This window comes from Anser cygnoides, chromosome 2 (assembly GCF_040182565.1).
Source record: "Anser cygnoides isolate HZ-2024a breed goose chromosome 2, Taihu_goose_T2T_genome, whole genome shotgun sequence".
In the NCBI taxonomy this organism is placed as follows: domain Eukaryota; kingdom Metazoa; phylum Chordata; class Aves; order Anseriformes; family Anatidae; genus Anser; species Anser cygnoides.
Window position 1 is genome coordinate 123155221 of NC_089874.1, and position 24456 is coordinate 123179676.

A 24456-nucleotide genomic window follows, 5' to 3' on the forward strand; every position below is an offset into this window, starting at 1 on the left:
TGTGAAAAGCCCAGCCATTAGTGGAGGTGGTTATGGGAAGCACACAGCTTCTAGTCCACAGCGTTCCCAGTGAACCATCCCATGAAAAATTTTGATTTCTATACCCAACTATACCTTAAGTATATTAGAGACAGAAGCTGCAAGAGGAATGCTAGTCACCTAAATTATTAAAAATTAAAAACACCGTTTCTTCATAACTGAATTCATACAGCTGGTTTGACTGCAGGGATGCTAACTAAAGGAACATTTTAACTAAACCTCCCTGCTGATTTTGCAGGCATATGGAAAAGGAAAGAATGAAACGATAAAAGACAGAAGACACAATTTTATATTTTAAAAGCCAAAAAGAGTAATATCAAAGGCATAAATAGATACAACTTTTCCTTTTGAATTGCATCCATGTTTTTGCTGGCTACATACTCTGCATCATAAGCAGGAAGTAAAAGTTGGTTTCTGGTGAAACAAGAAATAAAGCATTATGGAATTATAAAACTTTACTTTTGAGTTGTATTCTAGCACAGAAATCATTTAATACAAGAATTTCCCTCTTTCCCCTCATGTCGTCCTGGACAGGAGTCTCCAATCCAATTTGTTCTTTCTATGATCAAAATAAATTGAGAAGTTTTGTGATGTTGTGAATTTTAATTACCAATACCTAACTTTTATGCAAGCCCTGCTCAGACCCTAATGAAGTTTGTGCCTACATTGATTATGGTGTTGAAAACTTCCCAGCTCATCTGTGGTATATGATGTTCTGTGCATAAGAATTCAGTCCTCTTCACACCTCCTTCTTTTCTTCTGTAGAGGTTGGGTTGACAACTAAATAGACCAGACCCGGGCCTGTTTACAGCCAGGAGCTCTGTATAAAATATGCTATTTCAGGATGATGAGCAGTGGAAGCAGGAACAGAGCACTGAAGAACCAAGACGGCTGATAATCCACTTCTGCAATGGCTAAATCCATGCCTGCAACCTCTCCTGTCACTACAATATGGCAACCTACCAGATAATATCACCAGAACTATTCTCACTCAGAGAAGTACCTGCTAATACTGGGGCATTGTTAATAATCATAGGTGACAGGTATCCTGGCAGCCGTAACTATAATGATGGTGCCAAAAGTACTTGGAGCAAAGACCCTCAGCAGTCCCCATTCTACTGACAAATTGCCTTAAATACTGCCATGCATCCCTAACCATTCCTTGATTGCAAGGTTATTACGCAGTCTCTTATACATGTCAGTTATTAATTGTATGCAAATCTGGGATTTGTCAACCAAGAGAAACAGTTCTGTGTGCAAATGGGGCAAAAATACTGAACTGAAAAGAAAATCACCCCTATAATAGCTAGAGACTATATATGGCATATCTAGTGACTAGTGATTACTTTTTGCTTGAGATAAAACATAATGTAAGTTTCATTAACTGGGTTTGAAAACCTCTAGCTAATTTAGTATTAATAAAAGAAGGACAAATGATTGTGTTTTTAAAGCTGCGTTTTCTTCCATGATATAACTCTGAATCTAAGGCTTCCATCATTGTGATGACTGCATGTTTACTTCCAGAATAATCTGAAAAGTAGAGAAAGAAAGAAAGATTAAAACTATCTCAAAAGCACCATAGTATTATATACAGAATTTAATGTTTTGTAATACTATTTAAGTCCTGGTACTAATTAGTTATATATTAGCAGTCTTGACTTAGTATTTTAAGGATACTATGCATACTGGTAATAATAACCCTGAAGGTTAGTGGCCCCTACCATGATTGATGCACATGTATCTAAGGTTAAGATTCATAATTTCCAGAGGATTTTTCAGTGAACTATATAAAAAGATGGGCTGATTTAACATTTTATATGCATTTCCAGACACTCATCTACAAACCAGGCATTCTTTCAGTTCAGAATGGTCTTCACCTTTTGATATCACAGTTAACATGTCAGTAAGAACTATTTATAGTCATAAAATCTAAACACCCTACTTGTAAATACTGCTTCAACCCATTACTTCTTCTTCTGATATTGCTTTGTACCTACAATACCATCTTGTTAGCCTGGGAAGACTGAATCTCATCTAATTTGTATTGCTTGATGAACATATGTAATCTCTTTTATTGGAGACAATCAAAACTTGACTTCACAAGGTCCCGTGCAACCTGATCCAAATTGGGCCTGCTTTTATTTGGAGGTTTGGACCAAATGAACTCCAAAGATTTTTCCCAACCTACATTATACTACAATTTTGCAACTGTAAAAACTTTATTTTAAGACAGGAGTTTACATGTAGTTTCCTATGGCATTTCAAATGTGTGTGAAAACAGATATTAGGTACAATTAAACCCACTTCTGCTAACAGTTCAAAAGCTGTCTTCAAACAGTTTCTTATTCTTCAGGAACTTACCTGCAATGGATGGAATGATACAACCTAAAAGTACACAGCTAATGTGTAAAAAGTTATAATGCCTGGATTGGATGGTCTGCTCTTATAGACATTATGGTTAAATGAAGAAAGCTGAATGTGATCTTTTATCAATATTGAATCTGACCCAATAGTAATAGGTGGCAAATGTACACCCAAGTAACACTATCAATTGGCAGAAGAAACAAAATGCACTTATTAATATGCAGTTCACATTCTCATAGGGCAATCTGAAAGCTCTAGTCAGAAAGAATTAAGAGAGTTTGGGTAGCACACACAGGCTGATGAAATGGGCAGGACTGTAGCAGCCAGCTTTCCTGAGTGAAACAGATGAGAATATGGAGTGGTTACATAGCTTAAAACACAGCTCATTTGAATGATTTTTGATGAAAATTCTGCCAAAAAGCCTCCTGAACCTGAAAGCCATTTTCCAATCAAGTGTATAGTCCCAGGTCCCGCTCAGGACTCTGAATATCCATCCACAGAAAAACTGGCAACAGGAATTGTTAGACAACCTGTACGCGGGGCTCCCTTCCACTTAACACCTACAAGATGTATTGTCCTTCTTCTGCGGAGATAAGACAGGCTGCAGTCAGCCAAGAAAATCTGCAGTGAGCTCCCTGTGCCACACAGGCAACCTACCACCATCCTCCCCTTTGATATGCCACCACCTTTCATAACTGCAGGCTCTTTGCGAGTCTCGATGTGTCAGTACAAACTGCTTAAGCCAAGCATTTCTGAGATCTCCAGGGAATGGTATTGGCACGTAGATCTAATTCGTAATAGCACTCCGATGTTTTGTAGACTCGCAAGATTCCTGCTGCACTTGCCACGCTAACCAGGTGTTCATGATTACAGTTGATCATGGCTGGAAAAAAGGCCTTGCAATTCTAGGAGGTGTATTAAAAAAATATCATTACAGCTAGATGTTTCAAAAATGTTGCATTCCAAATTAGATTTTACAACATGAATTACTCTCTGGAGCATCATTATACAAGAAACCCAACTGATTTGCCATCTATGAAATAATTAATAAATAGGAGACATTTATTTGAATGACAACCCTTCATATGAAGATCTGTCAGCATTAAAATCATGTTATTAAAAGTAGTGAAGTTTATATTTTCTCTGCCTGCTGTTTCCTCATGTTTTGAGTAGTCTGTCTGTCAGTAAAGATTTGGTACACAAGAGGGAGCTAGAAGTCAACACATCAAGGGAACGTCAGCTGGCTCCGGGCCCTATTTATTACAAACCGTACTTCCTGACAGCTCTGGGCCCCCAAACCACCACTGTGGTTGATAACAATTACCTAAGGAGGACACTAGTGTTTTACGAGTTGAAATAAGAAGAAAAAAGACAAGAATAATTACATTTTTCTTTTCAATAGCTGCGATGTGCTGCAATGTACGTCACTCCAGATGTGCGCCTAGTTCATGCTGTTTTGGTTGGGGGCCCACAGTCACTGTCCTGCTGTCCTCTGTCACTTCCCACCTGTCCAGAAGAGCATCTCCCCCCGTACCTTTGGTTATGGGGAAGAATGATGCACTGTGGGCTGGGAAATGATTAGAAGATTTTGCCTGCGATGATTTTCCAGTGAAAAATGACATTTAGTGAGGAGTTTGTGATGCTACATTTTTCCTTGATGCAGGCTGCTCACTCAGGCCTATAAACAACAAATATGAGAGGGGGCAAGGGTAACTCCCTCACAAGAAAAATCTCCTAAGGGACACCTGGGTCCCCAGATAACAGCGAATTCCTTCATAGGGATGAAAACAAAGCAAAGATAATACATACACTCTGTAATTCTGTGATTCTGTGATACTATTTTGATTAGTTTTCTACGTATGTTAAGAAGATACTGACTAGGAATGAAAGCACAACCTGAAGACTGACACCAAGCAGCATGGTTGTGCCTCGCTGAATGCTACAGGACCATTAGAAAAAGCTCTCTGATGCCAGCAAGTGTCAGCAGCAGAAAAGCCACAAGCCATCGTGTCAGCACTAGCTGCAGCCACAGCTGACAGAGCACGCTTCACGATATGGCTGCACAAAGACTTTGGATTTAGCAGAGTACCTGGACAAGTTTTTGAGAACATTACTGAGACATACTGGGTCACACTGTCAATTTGGTGTATGTCCAGTTACAGGATGATTAAAAAAATGGACTTTCCCCATTCAAGGCACTTCCCAGCCCTCTTCTAAATTGGGTACCCGAGGTATGTGGCACTGAGGAGATTCTCTGACTGAAATATTTGCCTGTGCATTTCAGGCACCCAGGAGAGAAAATATATACATTACCCAGACTTGAGACAGGAAGTTGACTTTTTTTTTTTTTTTAAATCTGCATTTGGAATTTCACAACTGGCAAGCAATATGTCAGCATTATTGTTTAGAACAGTAACATCCCCAACTTCTCATTTAACCTGAATTTAAAAAAAGATAAACAGAAAGCATGAGAAGGTATCCTTGCCTCTCGTGCTTCATTTATGAAATCGTGTAGTGATATTTGAAATTATTTATATCTATACTGGAAAAGTAAGTATGTAAGAACTGTTTTATTGTAGCAGTTCAAAGGTACGCCTAGCCCCAGAGCCTTTGTCTCATGGTGGACAAGGACACTAACATCTCCTCCAGTGTACTCTTCAGCTTTTCACATTCTGCAGCTTAGGACCCTCCTGAGCCAGATACGTTACTTCTATCTTTGTATTTAATGTAACCTCATGATGATTTTTTTTCCCCCCAATAATTTCTCTAATTGCTTCCTGAACTCAAGAATACTTTTGGTTTCCACAGGAACCTGTGGGAATGAGGTACAGTTTTATTGTGCACTGCGAGCATTCTTTAGCATTACAACCTGAATATTTATTTTTGCCTATTTCTGGTATTGTGAGATAATATGTATTCCTTAGTAAACCCCCCTTTCCAAGTCATTTATACTGAACAGGAGAGATATCAGTGCAGATCCTTGGGGGACACCAATGCACTGAGTACAGATGCATATACCATGAAGTAGATATATCACTTGGAGAGAAAGCTAAAATAAGCATTAACTTCATTTGTGTTTGTAATACAGAGATTCTGTTCCATACTTTGGATTTATATCAAAGCACATGGTCATGATTTACTTACAGTATTAGGAATCAGGCTCACAGCAGAGATTTCTGCACCAGAGGCAAATGGTTACTTGGTATGTCAAAATCATAGAATGATTACAAAAGTGTAAAAAGATTTGCTGCTGTCTGGCAACTTGGAAATGGGTGCTTGGGTCTGATGCCTCAACATTCAACCTTGCTTTGACTCTCTCAGGGAGCCTTAGTGTTCATTGAAGAATGTTTTGATACTCCTTGAGCTGTGTCAGGCTTTGTCCTTGTCATAGGCGGCAGGGCTCAGATACCAGCACCTTTCCATCTGCACAAGAGAGTGCAAATCTGCACACCGCTGAGTATGGCAGATGTCTAAGCTTTCTCCTTTCTCATGTCTTTTAACCACTCTGCCGATCTCTATGATAATCCTCTTTTCTTCACATGACAAATAGCTTCACAGACAGCAGCAATTTATTAGATCTGGTTTCATTTGAGCTTTTTACTCATTACCCCCAAAACTGTGGGAAGCCTGACTTTCATTTACAAAAACTTAAGCTGATTATTCTTTATTATATATTTCTCCAGGTGCCCATTAACTTGTTTATTATTGTTGTTGTTATTGTTTGTACCAATTTTCTGTCTGACAGGTTTGTAGTTTCATGGTGTCTTCTCAAGTGCTTTTGAACATTGACATATTTGCTACACATATTTGGACACTGAAGCCTGTCATTAGCAATACATCACCTATGCATTTATAGTTCATGACATCCATATCTGATTTCCTTCAGAGTTCCCATGTGGAAACTTCTAATTCTGAGAATCTGTTACTATTGACTTCATCAGTTTATTCTTTAGAATAAACTTTAGCCTCTTCCTTCAGAGCCTCAAAATTGCTTCCGAGAAAGAAAGCTTCAATTTTATGGGAAAATATGTACATTTTTCTGCAGTGAATATACCAAATAAATCCAAATAATTTAATATAATTTTTCTGCTATTGTTTTATCTACTGTGTCCAGGCTCAAGACTTTTCATATTACCAATAAACAGTTGAATGTATTTCCAATAGTAGAGAAGGCCCCTGGCTGAAAAGGTCTTATGTTAAAAAATAAAATAAAATTCAGGCCCCTACATGACTGTCAATTCATGAAAATACCTGGTAGAATTAACAATATTTTAACAACTTAACACCAATTCATGAATATGAAAGAGCTCTTTGAGTTTCTACTCGTAGATATTTAAAATGTTTGCTGCTAATATGGGCACAGCACATTATGCAGGCTGGAGCCCCGTAGCTGATTCAGTTAAAGTGTTCAGAAACTGAGAATTATTTGAGTGCACAAAGCAAACAGTTTGATCCTCTGTTAAAATAAGAATAAAGATCATTTCAAAACATACACCATCAACAGAAAAGTTCAACAGAGATATTACTTACGTTAGCTTAAATTAATCATTTTGGTGTATGTCTTTGCAAGAAGCAGGTAGCATTTATGGGAATGGGGATTAAATGATAATTTAAAATGTTATTTTTTTAAAAGAGATTTCATCTTGGTAAATTCTTTTTTTTTTTTTTTTTTTCTTTTTTTTTTCCCCTCAGGAAGAGCATTCTAGAAGAATGGCAGTTTGATTTATAGTACCATTTCAAATAAGGATCAATTATCATATTTGAAGTACTGATCACAAGTTGCTCAGACTGATTCTTCATCTTGCTGGGATGTGATAGCATATTAAGATCTTGATATTAAGAACGATCAAATAACTGTAATTCTTTTACAGGGAATGAAATTGTAGAAGTAGTAATCAGAGACTTAGATGGTGAGGATCATGTTATCTGTACTACCCCAATAACTGACAAAGATCATCCTCCTAGAACATGGTGGACTGGGTCAGCACAGGCCAGAAGGTGCTCATCTCTGCAGGCGTGCTATTATGGTATGATACATCCTTGATCACACTGTTCAAGTAGTATTATGAAACCACTTGTGGTTCTTAATATCTAACACCAGTGGCCCCAACAAGAATTCTTCTCCCATGCCCTGTTAGTTGGCTATGCCCCAAAGTACTGCTAACACGTGCAAGTAAAATAGTACCTTTTTGATTGCAAGCATGAGAACTGTGGTCCCACGTACGTGCAGATACGGAATCCAAGTTACTCTCTTGAAGTACTTTCCATCAGTGCTGTTTCTTGTTGAAAAATATTCATTTCAAACTCTCATACCTGTGTTCTGAATTAACATATTTTGATTGAAATTAAAAGCAACAACCACAAAACAAAAAGCCTGCCTGACAACACAAAGAAAATTAATCATTCTTACATTTCAAGGCTATTCCAAAGCAGTCTATCAACATTCATGTGCGTATTGGGTTTACGTGGCAAGGTTTTGGTAGCTGGGGGGCTGCAGGGGTGGCCTCTGTGAGAAGAGTCCAGCAGCAGTTGCCCTGTGTTAGATCAGACCTGGCCCCAGCCAGCTCCAAAAGGGACCTGCTGCTGACCAGAGCCAAGAGAGGGAGCAATGCTGGCTGGGCCTCTGGGATTTAAGAAAGGGAAAAAAATGCTGCACAACAGCAGCTGGAAGAGAGAGGGGTGAGAAGCAGCCATGCAGCCCCCCAGGTCAGTGCAGCAGGAGGGCAGGAGGTGCTCCAGGCAGGCAGCAGCAGTTCCCCTGCGGCCTGTGGAGAGGCCCCTGGTGGAGCAGGCTGTCCCCCTGCAGCCCGTGGGTCCCACACGGAGCAGATCTCCACGCTGCAGCCCGTGGAGGAGCCCCCGGTGGAGCAGGTGGATGTGGCCTGGAGGAGGCTGCGGCCCATGGAGAGCCCCCGCAGGAGCAGGCCCCGGGCCGGAGCTGCAGCCCGTGGAGAGGAGCCCACGCAGGAGCAGGGGGGAGCCACTTGGGGGGAGGAGGTGGAAGAAGGTGGATAGGGGGAAGGTGTTTTGAGTGTGCTTTTAGTTTCTCAATGCTCTAGTCTGCTACTGATAGGCAATAAATTATATTAATCTCCCTATGGTAAGTCTGTTTGCCCGTGATGATAATTGCTGAGTGGTCTCCCTGTCCTGATCTCAACCCATGAGCCTTTTTCCACCATATTTTCTCCCCCTATTCTTTTGAGAAGGTGGAGTGAGTGAGCGGCGTGGTGGAGCTTATTAGCGAGCCATCAGTGTGAAACTACCACGTGAAAGACTTTTGCTCATTCCTCTGCTCAACACCTTCAGATGGAGAATGTCAAAGACGTGACTTAAGAATGATATACATATACTGAAAATTAAGCAATAGAAGAATTTATCCTTGCACAAAATGTCAGAATGAGTAACTATGGATTATAAGTGAGGTTACAATGGGAAATATTTTCAGGCGGTACATAGACAGTTTAAGGAGGAGTAAAAATAAGTAGCAAAATAACAAGAGTCCAGAAGTTGGACTCTGATGATAGAAAAAAATGTAACAGTTTGCAAAGCATAACAGTTTGCAGTCAGCAGAGCAGAAGAGTCTCATTTAAAATGGAGTTTTTGTCTACCTTACTTTACCGGTGGATTGACCAAAAAATAAAGTTGAATCGTCAGTTTGACTGGAAAACAGCCATGTCCTGATCATGTTTCTGAAACCATTGCACCCAACCTCACCCTTACAGATCTACATTTCTCTAAACAGATGGTCAAATGAAAGGGACCTCCTCCTGCTTACATTTTCCCACTTTTTTTTTTTGTTGTTTCTTGATATCTTACAGAAATTTAAAAGTCTAGCAAGTTCATTCATGGGGTTAACCTCTGCCCTATACCATACTTTTGACGTAAAGGAAGCTGCCACCTCACAATGAAGACTGGAAGTGGACAAGTAATGGAGCAGATTAAACCCAGTTACTTTATGGCAAAAATAGTTTAAGTTCCATCTAGAAGTTGCCAAGAAGAGAAAAATAATCGCCCTACATGATTACTTCCAGTTATTGAATGTGTAGTTTCTAAGATTCTATGTCTGAAAAAATATTTCAATAGCATATACCATTATAAGAAAGCAGAAAATCACAAGCAAGAAACCAAATCAGAACCCAGAAGCTATATCTTACCTTGTCTTCCTGTTCATAGACCTGCTTCCTGCTGCTGCATTCACAGTGGAAGGCAAACACTTGTTTAGCTCCATTTTTTTCTGTCTGGTTTGCTTGTCTGTTTGTTACCTTCTTCATCAGTGTCCCAGAGAACCAAGGTTGCTCTAAAAAGAGCAAAATATAAGGCAATCTGCTTTCCAGTCCCATTTGCAGGACCAGTAGTAAGCATTGTTTCCCCAACACAAGGTTTTATTTTATTTATTTATTTATTTATTTTGTGGAGGAAGTAGGTATAGGATGAACATCTTGAAGGGTAAAACACCTGATAATCTCAGGAACCTCAGTGTCTTCTGGATGCTTCTGAAGTTGAACATAATTTTTCAGGCACAAAGATTGTTCTTCTCTTTTAAAAACCTGGAAATACAGCATCTTACTGGCACTTCAAAGCACTGAGATGTTGTCTAAAAAAAGAGATTGACTTTCAAACAGCTATTTCATTTACATTATTCTTTTGCATAAATAGAAAATGTGACTAAAGACGTTTTGTGAAAGCTGGCAGCTTCTTGTGGTATTAGAGAGAGAGATCTGCTAGATCCTATACACCTGCTGTTTCATTCCAGAGACATCAGTTTCAATCTAGGCCTTTTAGAAGGTTTATTAACATACATTTTATATATGTATGTTGTGGCAATGTTTATAGAGTAGTTTGTTTTCATAGTAAATTGGTATTAGCTGAAGAAAAACGTACTTGAAAACACTGGGGTGATATCAGCCTTAGAAGCACAGTATGCTGTTTAGCATAAAATGTGATTTGCTATTTCAGAAAGCAGGCAGCAAGAATGTATTTAAGCAATGTATATTTTCTGATGTTGTGTGGCAGAAATCACATCACATATTTTAATTTGTCAGCTATACTGAACATCATGGCCCTACAAGTTAGGATCCTTGTATCTTATCCTGCATTTCGACCAGACCATTTCCTGTATATATAGCATCCTTTTAATGGTAAGGTCTACGTTATTGAAACATTTCAGTGGCATTCTGTCAAATAGGCAAAAAAGGTCAAAGCTCTGTGTTGAATATTGTATTTACACGAGTCTCGATAAAAATAACGAAAAGGAAAATAGTTGCCAAACTGAACAGCGCAATATCTAAGAAAAATGTATGCCTTTGTCTCCCTGCTAGGAAATCATATAGGATTACAAAGGGTGGATGGGTCGGGTCCTTGCCCAGCTGATGGGGCATGCACCATGCCACGTTCTGCAACCCCTGGGCTGCCAAATGACAAATTCTCGGTTATCATTGCTTCATACTTTTAAGATGACAGTTGCAGTTCCTCAGTTTTTCACACATACGTTATCCAGCTTTATGCTCACAATCCTGCATCACTCGTGTCGTTTTTTATTTTTATTTTTAATAAGAATTGGAAGACTGTATAGAAAGCCATGTTCCTACTGAGCCCTTCATACTCTTGCTTTTTACTGTTATGTTCTGAGTTTGTCATGATCACTGTGACATTTTCCACATGCTGTTTATGTAAAAAGGCAAATAAAGAGGACAGTATTTATTTGTTGCACTTTGCACTTTGAATAAGTGATGCTAAAGGTCTTGCCTTGCTTATAGGGAAGCTGTAGAAGGAATGAATCTGAAGTCACTTTGCAGTGAAGCTGGTCATTTCCGCCTCAAGATGCAGTTGATCAGGGTTAGGGGGGAGGTTACTGTATGCCCTGTAAACGAAGAGGAAAAGCTCACAAAACTTTGCTATCGTATCCTGAATCAAAGCATTAGCAGCTTTTTTTTTTTTTTTAAATGAATAGTAGGGAGCAAAGAGGATCTCTTTCCTGTGTTTTTTTCTTGTTTTCTTACAAGTTCAATAAACTTCATCACACAGTTAGCCAAACTAATTTAATTTCTAATCCATGTGTTGAAGTGAAAGCCATGAGTTGCTGTAGGAGATTGATGTTGCAATGCTTTTGGGGCATGATCCGTAAGATAAGATGATTACAGGCTACTCTGGTTATGGGAGGATTTGTATTTCTCACAGACAGTGAAGCAACACTTTTACTATTGTAAAGATGGATTTCAACCCTCCTACTTTGAGCCTACAGAGACTTTGTGGCTCAGATCTCTACAGCTGGGTAGGTAGGCCTGCCTTGGCAGGCCTGTGCATGCCACAGACATCTTCAAAGCTGGAGCTCATCTGCATCTACCATTAACCCTGCAGGTGCTTAATGTTCTGCCAATTGGTAATTACCACATTGATCAAAAGGTGACTACCAAGCCATGGCTGTGATGCTTGGAGTATATCCCTAACCAGCACTGAGGTTGTGCTCATTGTGACCTGGTGGTACACAGACGTGATATCTATGATGGTGTAATCGTATCTGGAGTAAGTTACCCAGGGCACCAATGCAAGATAGGAAGAGGGCACAAAGCATAGAGCTTGGCATTGTTGTGCCTAAAGACATTTGTAGGATTTAAGCTACAGAACCCCAAATCCTTAGAAATGTGTGTCATTTAGGAAAAGCTGCTGTTCACTGTGCTCTTCCCAAGAAAAAAAATAAACAACAACAAAAAACAGAAACCTTGGAGACAGGCAGGCTTAAGCAAATGAGCAGAGGACAAATTATGAAGTTTTTTCTTGTATATAGGCAGGCCTAAAACTGGCACTGCTTCCCAGGGTGAAATGACCATATTCCTCAGGAGGAGAAGCTGGGGAGGAGAATGATGTCTTTTGTAAGTTAATCAGACACACAGAGTCTTTTCTTATGTAGTCTGGCTAGTTCTTTTTGCCAAATAGTATACCCTGCCACCCGATTAAGTGAAAAGACTGAAATTATTTATGACTATGGAACTACATATTCTTTTTTCTCTTTAATCCTTTGTAGCTCAGACAATAAGCAACTGGGCTATTTCATTTGCATTGGTTGTTTCTTTGCACGTGGGTATAATGTGCACTTGAACGTACTCCTGAATAATTTGTCCTTCTTTTTGTATACTGAAAAAATGAGTTCTTACATTAGTGGCATTACTGCTGAGGACTACAGAAGTGGGTTCTCTGATCTTGTAGAGCCTGACTGAACAGTACCCAGTGTCACTGTGCTGCTGCATAGCCTACCAGGGATGGCTAGAGGGAGGGAAAGGCAGTTTTCCTGCTCAGGAGGGACTTTCATTTTGAGATCAGGGACTCTGAGCTGGATTCTGAACTCCAACAGCAGTGAGATAGCAGAAGGCAAAGGGGGCGTGCTGATGGATGTCTGAGCGCTTAGGGAGACAGACTGCTATGTTTTATAGTAGTTGGAACTTTCTCAAGGCATGACTCGATGCATCTAATGAACTTTAACAACCAAATAGTCTGAAAATCAACAAACAAAGAATAATGATGCCAGGAAGCAGCGCAACTAGGAGACCAGAACAACTGGAGTGTACTAACACTGCCAGAGAACCGCAGGCGAACTCAAAGCTGTTCAGTAATTTGAGGGACAGATGTCTTCAGTAGTGAGGGATATTAGTCTGAAAATTATTTCCTTTAAGTATTTCTCTGTACCTACTGCTATGCCTGTTTATTTTGCCTAGGGTTAAGGTTAGTTAGTGACTTAACTGCTCTTTTCATTAAGATATTGAGAGAACTGATGATGGTATTCACATTAATTGAACAGGGTAGAGAAGCAGATACATCAGCATGATGCTGCGTCTTTTGTCCAGACCTCACCAGGGAATTTAAACTCTTGAGGGCTCACAAGGACTGATGTCAGGGCAATGAAGGTAGCTGTATGTTTGGAAGGTGTTGACAGAACCTATGAGCTGTGAATGGTCATGGTGCTGTGAACAGATCTATTTTATGCCATTCTGATAAAACTCCTTGAGTTTGAGGGGTCACTGAATAATTCGGAAGGAGAAGCTACCACTACTGAACCTCTTAATCTAGTCCAAGAACCCCACTCAAGGAATTCTGGTCTCTGTAGCTATGGTGAAACTCAGTATGCTGGATATCTGGGAGTGGAACGTCTCCCATAGCTCAGCTCTGTGTATCCACAACTCAGTGGGAAAAATTTAAATATTGCATAGGCTCCCATAAAAGTTCTTCACTTTGGCTGGTTTCCACTGCTTACGTTCAGATGGAAGCTGACAGCTTTTTTTTTTCTTTCTTTCTTTTTCTTCTTTTTTTTCTGGCTGACAGGAAAAGAATGAGTTAATCACTTTCTGAGAATGACTTTGTCGCATTAACTGTGTCATTAGCTGTCACAGCATGACAGCTATGCCATATTAACAAAAAATACAATAAAAAAAATCTGCTGCTGAATATTCTTCTAGCTGGAGAAATGTGGTGCAGTTGAAATTTCAGCCCTATTTTCCACCCTTGTCAGGTAGTTATTTGCGGAGATGAAAATGGGAATGTGGAGAAATGTGAAAGGCCTACTGGAAAACCCATTTAAACTGCAGGTCATGATTGAAATATCCTGTTGTATGTATTCTAAGAAAAGCTTATATGGCTTACCTTACTCAACTGCTTTTATGAGAGAAATTCGCCTATTATTTAGACTGTTCCTGCAATTGTCTTCTGCTGATGAGAGAAAGAAAAGCATTACCCAAATAACTGTTTTAGAATATTTTCCAGAAACATTAAATCTAAGAGTTAGGATGCAGGTTCCCATCGGAGTCTAGGAACAGTTTTCATAATTCAGTAAGCTGTAGTTTTAGGAGGACTGGAATCACGATGAGCTCTGGTCAGAGGTCTGCACACAGTCCTCACTGCAGGCTTGGAGTGTAAGTCATTGCATACATTTTAATTTACTAGGAAAATAAATGCTTGTAGGATCTTCTGGAAACTGTCACTATGAGGCTGGAGAAGCCCATATCAAGAAAGAGATTAATGGCAGAAAGGCAAGAGGCAAAGAGCATGTATATCCTTGTACACTTACAAGTGTGGATACCTACAAGAAAGTTTAGCACTTATAATCTGCGTGCAATCTACGTATGCCAGCCTTCTCCTTAAGGCAGCAGTGTAGTGCAATGCTTTTACCAAAGCATTTAGCATAGTGATGTGCTTTTGTGTTAACCCTGCAAGATTTCATCATGTGGTTTCAGCAGGGATTACAGTAAATGCTCAATTTAGGTAAAGTCACAATCTAATTAAACAAATTCAGTCGAAATCCCTGCTGGGCCAGTAAAGATTTCTCTGTCAAATATCTCTAAGCAATTTTGTTTTCTATAGCAACAGTTAATTGGATATGCTACTGTCAGTGTGCTTGAAATGAGGCTGATGGGATTAGTAATTGAATGCTCGGATTAATGATTTACAGCAGGCTTTGCTACCCTGTTCGTTGTTTACATCAAGGCTCATGATAGCTCCCTACCCTGAGCAGGCAAGTGGAGTAGTGGACTATAACTGCAATTAAGTTATGATACTATGATACACAGTTATTATACAGATATGATGTAGCCCATTCTTCTTGATATGTGTAACTATTTTTAGTGCTGTGGGCAGCAAAAGTTTGTGATCAAAATATTAGAAGCAGAAAACCTGAAAACAGCCACATAGCCTCCATATTTAGGATCTGGAACTGGAGGTCTTGGTCTTTTTCCAGCTACGTGTATGCAATTCTTTTTATGGTTTTGGTCAGAAAGCAAACATCAGCATTGTGGGAGGCGTAATTGCAGCCAAGGCTGTGTGTGGACACAGGTGTTTCTACAAGAGGTGGTAGGCCTGCAGAAAAAAAGTGGAGAAAACTCACCCAGTGCACTGCCCAAGTGGCTGCTCTTGGAGGAAAAGAACAGACTGCAAAGCTTGGTTGGGTAGAAGGATCTCTTCGGGGATGCTTGAATCATCAGTCTTCAAGGTCTTCATGAGTCTTCTTCCATTAAGACTCCGCTTGAGTGTTTGAAAAGGTGAGAAATGTGGTTTGCTCCTTGGAGTTGTCCCAGAATGCCGCTGTAAATAAGATGGGTTTTGGGGCCAGCTAACTTATGCCAGGAATTTCTTCATTTTCAAGGCAACCTAGGATCAGGAATCGTAACTATTTATTTGTCTTTTAATTTGAAAATTCTGGGATGCTCGTTTTGGCATAAGAAGGGATCTGGCTGTTTGTGTCCAGCTGAGCCCTGCAGTACTTGAGGAAGAAGGCTGTAAAGAAAACTTTCTGTGGTGCTGAGATGTTTACACCAACTGGAGAGCTGCACTATGAATTTGTCATTCTGCCTTATACATAGGCCTCCAAAGTCATCCTTAATGACAGAGAGGCCCTTATACATTGTACATTGAACACTTTGGTTCTTGTTAAATTAAGTCCAGTTCAGAAATAAAATGAGCCAGTGCATATTTAGAGTCTATACTGAACACAGATTAATAATATTTATTTCAGTTTATTAAATTAGAATATGTTTCTGTTCTTATAAAGATTCTATCTGGGGAAACATTATCTGAAACAGTTAACATTTATGCTATAATTACTTGTAGTTATGAAATGATTATAAACAATTATAAGTAAAATATTATACTTATACAAAGTAATTATTGTAATAATAATTTATAGTTATTTATATTTATTGTGAATCGTACTACATATTAAATATAATTTAACAAAAATATACAGGAAATTTGAAATTATGCTCTCCATATTTCATCTGATAGAATAGTTCATCTGAGAATGCAGGAATGGCACTGTGACCTTTTCTCATTACCTCAAGATTTAAGCTTAGGTTTTAAGGCAGAGGTCCAGTTGCATGCAGTTTTGTACTCAGAAACCATTCTGTGCATCAGCTTCTCTCTCCGTCACGATCGGTTCCCGTATGTGAACTGCATTTGGTTCAGGAAATCATATATTTTTTTTTTTGCTTCTTTCCTCTAAGTAGTTCCTATGAAAAAGTCCAACTCATCCTTACCTAGACTATCTTTTTCTTTCTTTTGTTCCTCATGCAAAGGCATTAATCTCTTTGATGGGTCTTGACCCTTCCACCATTCATTGTTCCTATTCAGTTTTTGTTACACTTGGTATTCAGACCAATGGTACCATATATGATTTAACTCTGGAATACTGGCTGCCATATAATGATTCCAAGAAAGATGATAAAAGCCATGGAAAGAAAATGTATAATCTGGATTTTGGTCTCAGGGTGACATTTATTCCTTGAGAATATTTTTGCAATTAATTTTCTTTCCAGACATCAGGCTTTCCTCTTTTCCACTTTTTATTCAATAAAGCAATACAGCTGTCTGAATAATCTGAAGAAGTTACAGTTCTAGGAATGTACTGTAAGAGGAAAATTACGGGACACTTTGAGAACTTGGACCAAGCGTGAGACCTTTGAACCCTTTTTCATCTCCCAGCCCTGCAGACCTAATCTTTAGCCTATGTTTAGACTCATGATTTAGTAAAGTGGACGTCAGGGAACCTTGCTTGATTTACTAGAACATTTTGAGCTGATTTCATCTGAAATGCTAATTACTGAGAATGTTAGGACACTTCAGTGTTAGAGAGTCTCTAAGTGATGGCATAACTCAAAGTCCTAAGATAAGAAATTCCATGACAGCAGAAGAATTTAGATTGTATTCTAATTTCACATTTTTTTAGTTATACTTATTTAAAAGAAAAATAGTGTCTGACTGAAAAGGCTTTAGATTATAATAGAAGGAATGAAGACCATTCAGTTTTGCTGTTTTATTCAGGGAATTAGAGTCTTGTCCCCCTCCCATGTACATTGCCACCTGCCTGTTCAACCTTGGAGGAGACATATTCCACCCATTTGCTTGCCCTCACTCCTTTTGGGCTGCATTCGTATATCCCCATTAGATGTACTTAGTATCAAGTACTTTTTTACTATATACATTGATATAAACAGGAAGGTTTAGATCAAAACACTTCTTTCTGTAAGGTACATACTAGATCACTAGGATTTTGGGATTTTTATTCCTTATTAAATCACAACATTGCTAGCTATGAAGGATAGGTGACAACAACTGGTAAACCTTTTGCATCATCAAAGGAGTGCAACAGGACTCGTTTTAATTACAGTCTGGCAAGGGCCTTTCTCCGGCTAAATTAGAAAGAAGAGAGCTTTGGGGAGAAATGAATAAATGTTGAAAGATCCTCTGATCTTTCAACAGCGTGAAACATCAGAGTGTGGGAAAAACTCTCCAGAAAGGTGATAGGGAACACAAATGAACCCTGAGAAGGACATGGGGCACCTGTATCTTTTTCCCTTTAAAATTTGGTGTCATCAGTGATGTGCAGCAGGAACAGGAAAATGGATGCCATGGTTTTTACTGAAGGAAAAGGAACACCTTGCAGTTTATCAACTCTTCAGCAGGATTTTGGCCACTTCAGACAACCTCTATCATCCTCTGAAGGCCAAGACAAAAACTAGTTGTACATGATTAGGCTTTTAAGTGTGCATTTAAACAACTAACTTTTAATTTAAAAGTACTGAGCACCCAGAAGACCCCACTGACTTGAAATTGGAGAAAAGTCAGACCCTTAAGCTGCCCTTTGTGTCAATAGTTGTTACTGTGCAAATCTGAGATACAGATACTGAATCCAGAGCCACGGGTGGTTTTAGGCATCTAGCTCCCATACACTATTTCAGTAATAATCAGATATCTAAACAGCTTTGAAGATTTTGACTGCAGAAATTTTTAAGTATAAGACTTGTGGTTTTAAAAATCTTGGTCATATGTCCTGAAATTATTCAGTGCCAGTGGCCAAAGATTTTTTTACCATGTTATTGCAAGTGTGACGTAATTGGTAGCAGTAGGTGGGAGAAAAATGCTGGTACACCTGATCTAGGAAGCTGAGGGGATAGTCAGGCAGAATTATACAAAGATGCATACATGGGGATGGGATCTGCCCTTTGATGTTATCTGCTGCCTATGTAAATGCCAAAAGATCTATAGCATCAGTGATGGGTTTTCCATTTGCTCTCCGATTTACTTACACTGCTTTCATTTGAAACAGAAAAGACTGACCAGCAGTTTCCCATATTTCAGTAGTGCCTAAGTGCTTTTTGTCAGCTGAGGAATCAAATGGAAAGCTCCTCCACAGAAAGTCATATCAGGCGCTCTGTAAAATCAGATTTTTGGAAAAAAAATGCAGTTGTTGATCATGTTTATTTTGCATAAATTCACTTACTGCTTTTTGAGTTAGTGTTTATAACTTAAAGGCCAAATGTACAATCCTATATTGGATAAGAGATGTAACTAAATAGATGTGGCATTGTATTGTGCACTGGATAAATTTTTTTAGATCTTTAAGTCAAAGATTTTTATGAACTGTTTTTGCGTGAAATGGTTAAGCACCGTAGATTCAGCTAATCGGTTAAAATGAGAGCAGTTAGAGCAAATCCAATTATATCCCCTTTAAAGCACGTTTATTGTTCCTCTATTCTAAGGATCTGAGAAAACTGAGACAAAAATTTGTTTCAGTTGTGTGTGCAGTACAAATTCTGTAATTATAGAAAAGAGGTTGGCATTACTCTGCTTAGTGTTAAGAAAAATTCATATTATGTTTGATTAAATAACAGGAAAAAAGCACTGCAGAAGTTATGCATTAGGATGAAGAATTTATTATATATACAGTTAAGCAATTCTACTGTAGATGTACTTCCTGATTAAAGAAAATGAATACAGTAATCAAAATAGCATGGTAACTACAATACAGACTGAAACTTGACTAAAACAGAAGTTAGCTATTTGACTTGAAAGAACACGGGACCTGGAACAACAGATCGCAGGTTGCATCATTAACCAGGACAGTAAAAAACTGTACAGTACAAGCAACACGTTACAATAAGTTATGACCAATAAGGCAGTCTCTCTCATTTAGGACAAAAGGGATAAAGGGAAAGATATTAAAATCTCATAAATCCACCATATCTCTTTTCCATCTCTGGGACCTCTTTGGAATAAGTTTCCCCATCTTCTTCTGAAGGGAGAATGGAGTCGGCGAAGCGCTTAAGAAACCCACCGTACCGTTTCTGGTAATCCAGCCACCACTCTGGCCTGCCCACTCTTCTCATGAAGCCACCGTATCTCTTTTGCAGCTCTTTGGCTTCGTCTTCCAGTTCTGGGCTGCGCTTTATGCTTCTCATGAAACCTCCGTACCTTTTGTTGATGTCTCCATCATTTTCACTTATTTCTCGGTAATGCCCTGCTTCAGGGTTATCCCCTGTTCCTAAAAGCTCTTTCAGCAGGTCAGAGGAATTAGCCAGGGCATCGTCATCTGAGTCTTTCTTCATGAACCCTCCATACCTCTTAGCCAGGATCTCTCCTCCATTAGCTTCATCCTCTGGTTCTACCCGATAGAGCTCATCCATTTTCTTCATGAACCCTCCGTATCTTTTCATGAAGCCTCCATACTTCTTTGCAAGCAAATGGTTCTCGTCCAGCTCTTTCTTGTCTCCTGGAGCAACGCTGCCATCCTCAGAAAGGTCCAGCTTTGTCAGCTGCAGGAGCTCCTTGCAGGTCTCCCAGGCCTTGGCAGAAGGCAGCTTTCCTTCACATTCCAGTGTACATGCCTGAAAAACGGATGGGGTTTGCTGAGAATGACTTGATAGCAACAAACACCTCACTGTCACCTTGTCATAGCTTTTCTTGCTTTTAAAAGGCCATGAGCGAGCCTCTCTCCGAGTGGCTTGGAAAGACAGCTCTTCAGGAAGGGCTGCTCTGAAGGCTTTCATATCCTTCTGCAAAGGACGTGGCATCTCCACTCTAAGAGAGAGAGTACCAGACCAGTTGGATCATGGGTCTCGCATGGCAAGGCTGTCCCAGTGATTCTGTTTCAAAGCAAGCTGTATGTACAGTTCCTGCACCTCCCTTACAGTAGGGTGCATTTTTATGAACGTTTCTATTTACTAATGGACAGTTAAAATCCAATTGTGGTTCATTTCATAAGGAGTGTGTAGAAGTGTATGCAATCTTCATCATTAAAAGTAACATTCAGAAATTTCGGGAACAAAGCCACTTAGAACTAATAAAGCAGCATCATTGTTGCAAAGAAGCCAGCTGCATTGTATACTGTGCTGCTTGGTATCTTCAACACACTGCATAGCTCTAAAGGCTCTATTTCTGTCTATTATAATTTGATTTAGTTTATGGAGCACATCTTTCAAATGTGTACCAATTCAAATGTAGAAATACAGACTTCCTGAGGCAGATCAAACTTCTGATTTTGCTAGTTTGACTTACTAAGCAGTGATCATCAGGAAGAGGGAAAAAAATCCCAAGCTGTGTTGCTTCTGACGGGAAAAGAAATTACTGAGGCTAAGACAAAAATGCTGTCAACACCAGTATGCATATCATATAACCTGTCAATATTAACATACATTTTAGCTACTTTTGTGTTGGGAGATTTACCCCTTGTGAAACCAAACTCTTCATCTGCAGAAAGGTGAATCCAATATTTTTGTTCTTTGCCACAGTTTTCATGTAAAAAAAAAAATAATTAAAAAGAAATCACCAATATTTTTAGTAATAGAAACAGTTATTTTGCCTATAGATGGTGACTTCTAAGGATCTCAGTATACTTTAAAAGTGTGAAATGAAATCTCAGCATAATTCTCTCAATAGTTAGCTGACCAGCTCACTACCTCTGGCCTTACCTGTCTGTTGAGCTGTTTTATTCTCAGAAATTTACATACAGTTTTTTATATGATCACAAGAAAATTACATGGATTTATGTACTTTGCAACACAATAATTTACTTTAACAGGTACTACATACTTATTGCTATATACTATAGTTATGCAATAAAGAGAATTTGGTCTCAGCTTCAGCCTGACCTTGAAATTGCTCCAAGTCAAAGCAAAACCACGTCTTTCCCTTGTTCTTCACTTCTCAGTTAGTTTAAATAGCATATTGCTAAGTGAACATATGCCATCTTGTGTGTATGAATGACCAGGTTATATCTTACAGATACAATATGATAATACCGGTTCTGATATTACTAGATGCTAGTGTCTGGAAACATTTGTTTCCAGAAACTGTTTGTACCTGTGTAAGAAATATATGTTATGGCACATTGCTTCTTTCCCCATTTCAACTAATAAGTGTTGTCATGGAGTGGAACTTTAATTATTTCTTGAACAATTACTGAAGGGTATGCAAGAGAGACTACAGACAACCAAAAAAGCACGCAGCCCTCCCTCCAAAAGGGCAGATTACCACCTTTTTCTTTTTTTTTTTCTTTTTCATGGTTAATATTAAAGCTAAAGTTTGATTGAAAGCTTGAAGGGTTAAGTATAGGTATACAGAACCTCTTTTGGACTGTTGGCCAGCCACCCTAAGAATATTGCCGTTATAAACCTGCTGTGGTTAGCAGCGAGTCCTTGCTTTAGACTAAGCAGAAATACTTGGTGACTCCTTATTCTGCACAGAATAGGTTCAGTCCTTCCTTTTTCTTTTGCTTCCAAGTAACCGATGACGCCTTAGGAGGAAAACTTTCCTGAACATCTGGCAGTGCTGAGAGCCTGATGCCTCAGCATCGCCTCTATTTGAGGTCAGGAACTGCAGGAACCGCTGGCTGAGGACTTGGCAGCCCGAGTTCCTGCGTTCCTCAGGGGGGTCTGAGGGACCCCAGCCCAGCACTGATCCCGATGCTTAAATTTCGAGTTGAGCTGGCTCTGTGAATATGCCATTTAATCATTTCAATATCATTAAAAGTACGGATTAAGAAAAAAACAACAACACCCTGCGTTCTGTTTTTTAACATGATTTACCTCGGGAGATGCCGCAGTGTCAGAGACTTTTTTACAGGCGTATTCCTAATTGCACAGCAGCACCGGGAGGGAGAGCAGCAGGAGCTGTTCGATTTGGGCTCGAACCTCCCTTTTCGCCAGATTTCGGCCAAGTTTCCAGGCACAGCCCCCAATCTCCATTTCGCTTTCAGGGCCCCCGGGGGCGCGCTGTGCCGGGGGTGCCCCGCTCCCCTCGCCCACGGCAAGGGCCGAGCAAAGGCGGGGGGCACGGAGGGTCCCGGCGGAGCTGCCCTCCGGCCACAATTCCCTTTCCCCTTCAGTTTTCACTCGACTTTCTCCTCTCTCCCCCCCGGGGGGGGGGGGGGGGGGGGGTGTCCCCTCCAAACAGCGCCGGGCTGGGGGCTCTCTGCGGTGCTCTCTCCCCCCTTCAAAACCCCATCCTCGTCCTCACTGTGTCTTATTTTTCCCCTTCTCTCGGCCCGCTGTCCCCCAGAAAGGGGACTCTGGACGGGAGGGGGTGGATCCCGGCCCCCCGGCGCCTTACCAGCGGGTGGATGTCTGCGCGGGGCCCCAGGCGGTACGCGCAGGTCGCGCACTCGCGGCCGCAGTCGGCCCGCACCCGCGGGAGCAGGCAGGTGCTGAGCGCCAGCAGCGAGCAGCCGAGCCGCAGGAGCAACGCCATGGGGCTGCGGGAAGGGGAGAGAGAGGCAGAGAGAGAGAGGTCAGACGGCAGCCGCCCCCCCCCCCCCCCCCTTCATCCCCCCAAAACCCCCGGGACGCTGTGACTGGAGGGGGAGCGGAGCCGCCCCGACCCTAAACTCCCGTCCTGGGCAGCGCTCGTCCCGAAATGCTGCATCCGAAATGCTTCATCCCGAAATGCTGCGTCCCGAAATGCTCCGTCCCAAAACGCCCCGTCCCAAAATACTCCATCCCGGAGCGCTCCATCCCAAACGCCCCATCCCAAAATGCCCTATCCCAAACCGATCCATCCCAAATGCTCCATTCCCAAATGCTCCATTCCCAAATGCTCCATACCCAAACGCTCTGTCCCAGATGCTCCATCCCAAATGCTCCATCCCCAAACACCCCGTCCCAAACCGCTCCGTCCCAAACCGCTCCATCCCAAAACCGCCCCGTCCCAAAATACTCCATCCCGGAGCGCTCCATCCCAAAACACTCAGTTCCAAGTGCTCCATCCCGGACCTCTCCATCCCGAAATGCTCCATCCTAAAACACTCCATACTAAAACGCTCCATCCCAAAATGCTCCATTCCAAAACGCTCCATCCCCAAACTCCCCATCCCAAAATGCCCCATCCCAAACGCTGCATTCCAAACCGCTCCGTCCCAAACCACTCCATCCAAACCTCCCCGCCCCACCCCGGCCGCCCATCCCCAGCCTCATCTCCCGTCTCCGGAGCACAAAGCCACCGGTGCGGCGGGTCCCCCCGCCACCCCCGCCGGTTCACTCACGCACTGCCTCCCCTCGGGGCTCCGGGCGGGTTTTTGAGCCTTGCTGCGGTGCCGGCGTCGGATCCGCAGCCCTTTTATAGCGGGGCTGGGCAGCCTGCGCCCCCGGAGAGAGACTCCGCGCTGGGGACGGGGAGGGGGGCACCGAGGACGGCCTCGGTGAGCGCCGGGGGGGCGCCGAGCGGCTGCGGGCGGCGGCACTTTATAATTAGGGAACGCGGGCAGAGCGCGGCCTCCCCCAATCGCCGCCGGGCTCCCGCTGACGCAGCCCCTACGACATCCCCCCCAGACCCCCCCGATGTCCTGCACGCCCCCGTCGGGGGCTCCGAGGGGGCGGGCGGGGTGCCCGTGCCCGTGCCCGGCCCCGTATGGCGCCCGCGGGGAGGTTTTTTTTGGGGGGGGGCTGAGGCATCGGAGTGAGTCATGCCGCACCCCTGGGGGTCGGTGAGGTGGGTTTTAGTGGGGTCTGTGCGAGGGTCTTGGTTGTAAAACGTTGGGATTTCCTAAGCATGGACAGCTTCGCCCTATTTGCATGGTTTTAGCGACTGGGAAGGCACAAATATGAGCACAACGCGCAGAGGCACAATCCTGAAAGGTTCCCGGCCCCAGCAGCTGGGGCATCGCTGCCCTGCTCGGGTGGGAACCGGCCTCGGGCAGCGATGCTGATCCCTGACATCCCCCCCGATCCCTGACATCCCCCCTGATTCCTGACATCCCCCCTATACAAGGGCTCTGCCCCAGCAGTATTAAGCTGTGGTTCATTT

At 41.5% G+C, this 24456-nt stretch overlaps 1 protein-coding gene and 1 pseudogene across 2 annotated transcripts; both read right to left on the reverse strand.

Annotated features, from left to right (window-relative positions):
- Positions 1 to 273: 273 nt before the first annotated feature.
- Positions 274 to 9780, reverse strand: LOC125183789 (short-chain dehydrogenase/reductase family 16C member 6-like; annotated as a pseudogene).
- Positions 9781 to 19071: 9291 nt separating this feature from the next.
- On the reverse strand, positions 19072 to 23891 carry PENK (proenkephalin). 2 transcript variants are annotated; one of them, XM_066993011.1, is made up of 3 exons: positions 23696 to 23891; positions 22768 to 22909; positions 19072 to 20045 (listed from the first exon to the last, which is right to left on the reverse strand). In XM_066993011.1, the coding sequence occupies exons 2-3, from the start codon at positions 22903 to 22905 to the stop codon at positions 19380 to 19382; spliced, it is 804 nt and encodes a 267-aa protein (XP_066849112.1). In that variant the 5' UTR covers positions 22906 to 22909; positions 23696 to 23891; the 3' UTR covers positions 19072 to 19379. The 2 variants fall into 2 exon arrangements, with proteins under 2 accessions (XP_066849112.1, XP_066849113.1); XM_066993012.1 differs by having other exon boundaries at positions 23700 to 23884.
- Positions 23892 to 24456: the final 565 nt, after the last annotated feature.

Bases quoted from the DNA above. Each gene is read 5' to 3' on its own strand.
- PENK (XM_066993011.1), bottom strand. From the start codon at position 22,905: ATGGCGTTGCTCCTGCGGCTCGGCTGCTCGCTGCTGGCGCTCAGCACC. The intron at 20,046-22,767 runs GTAAGGCGCCGG...TCCGTTTTTCAG, and splicing joins GCGCAGACATCCACCCGCTG to GCATGTACACTGGAATGTGA.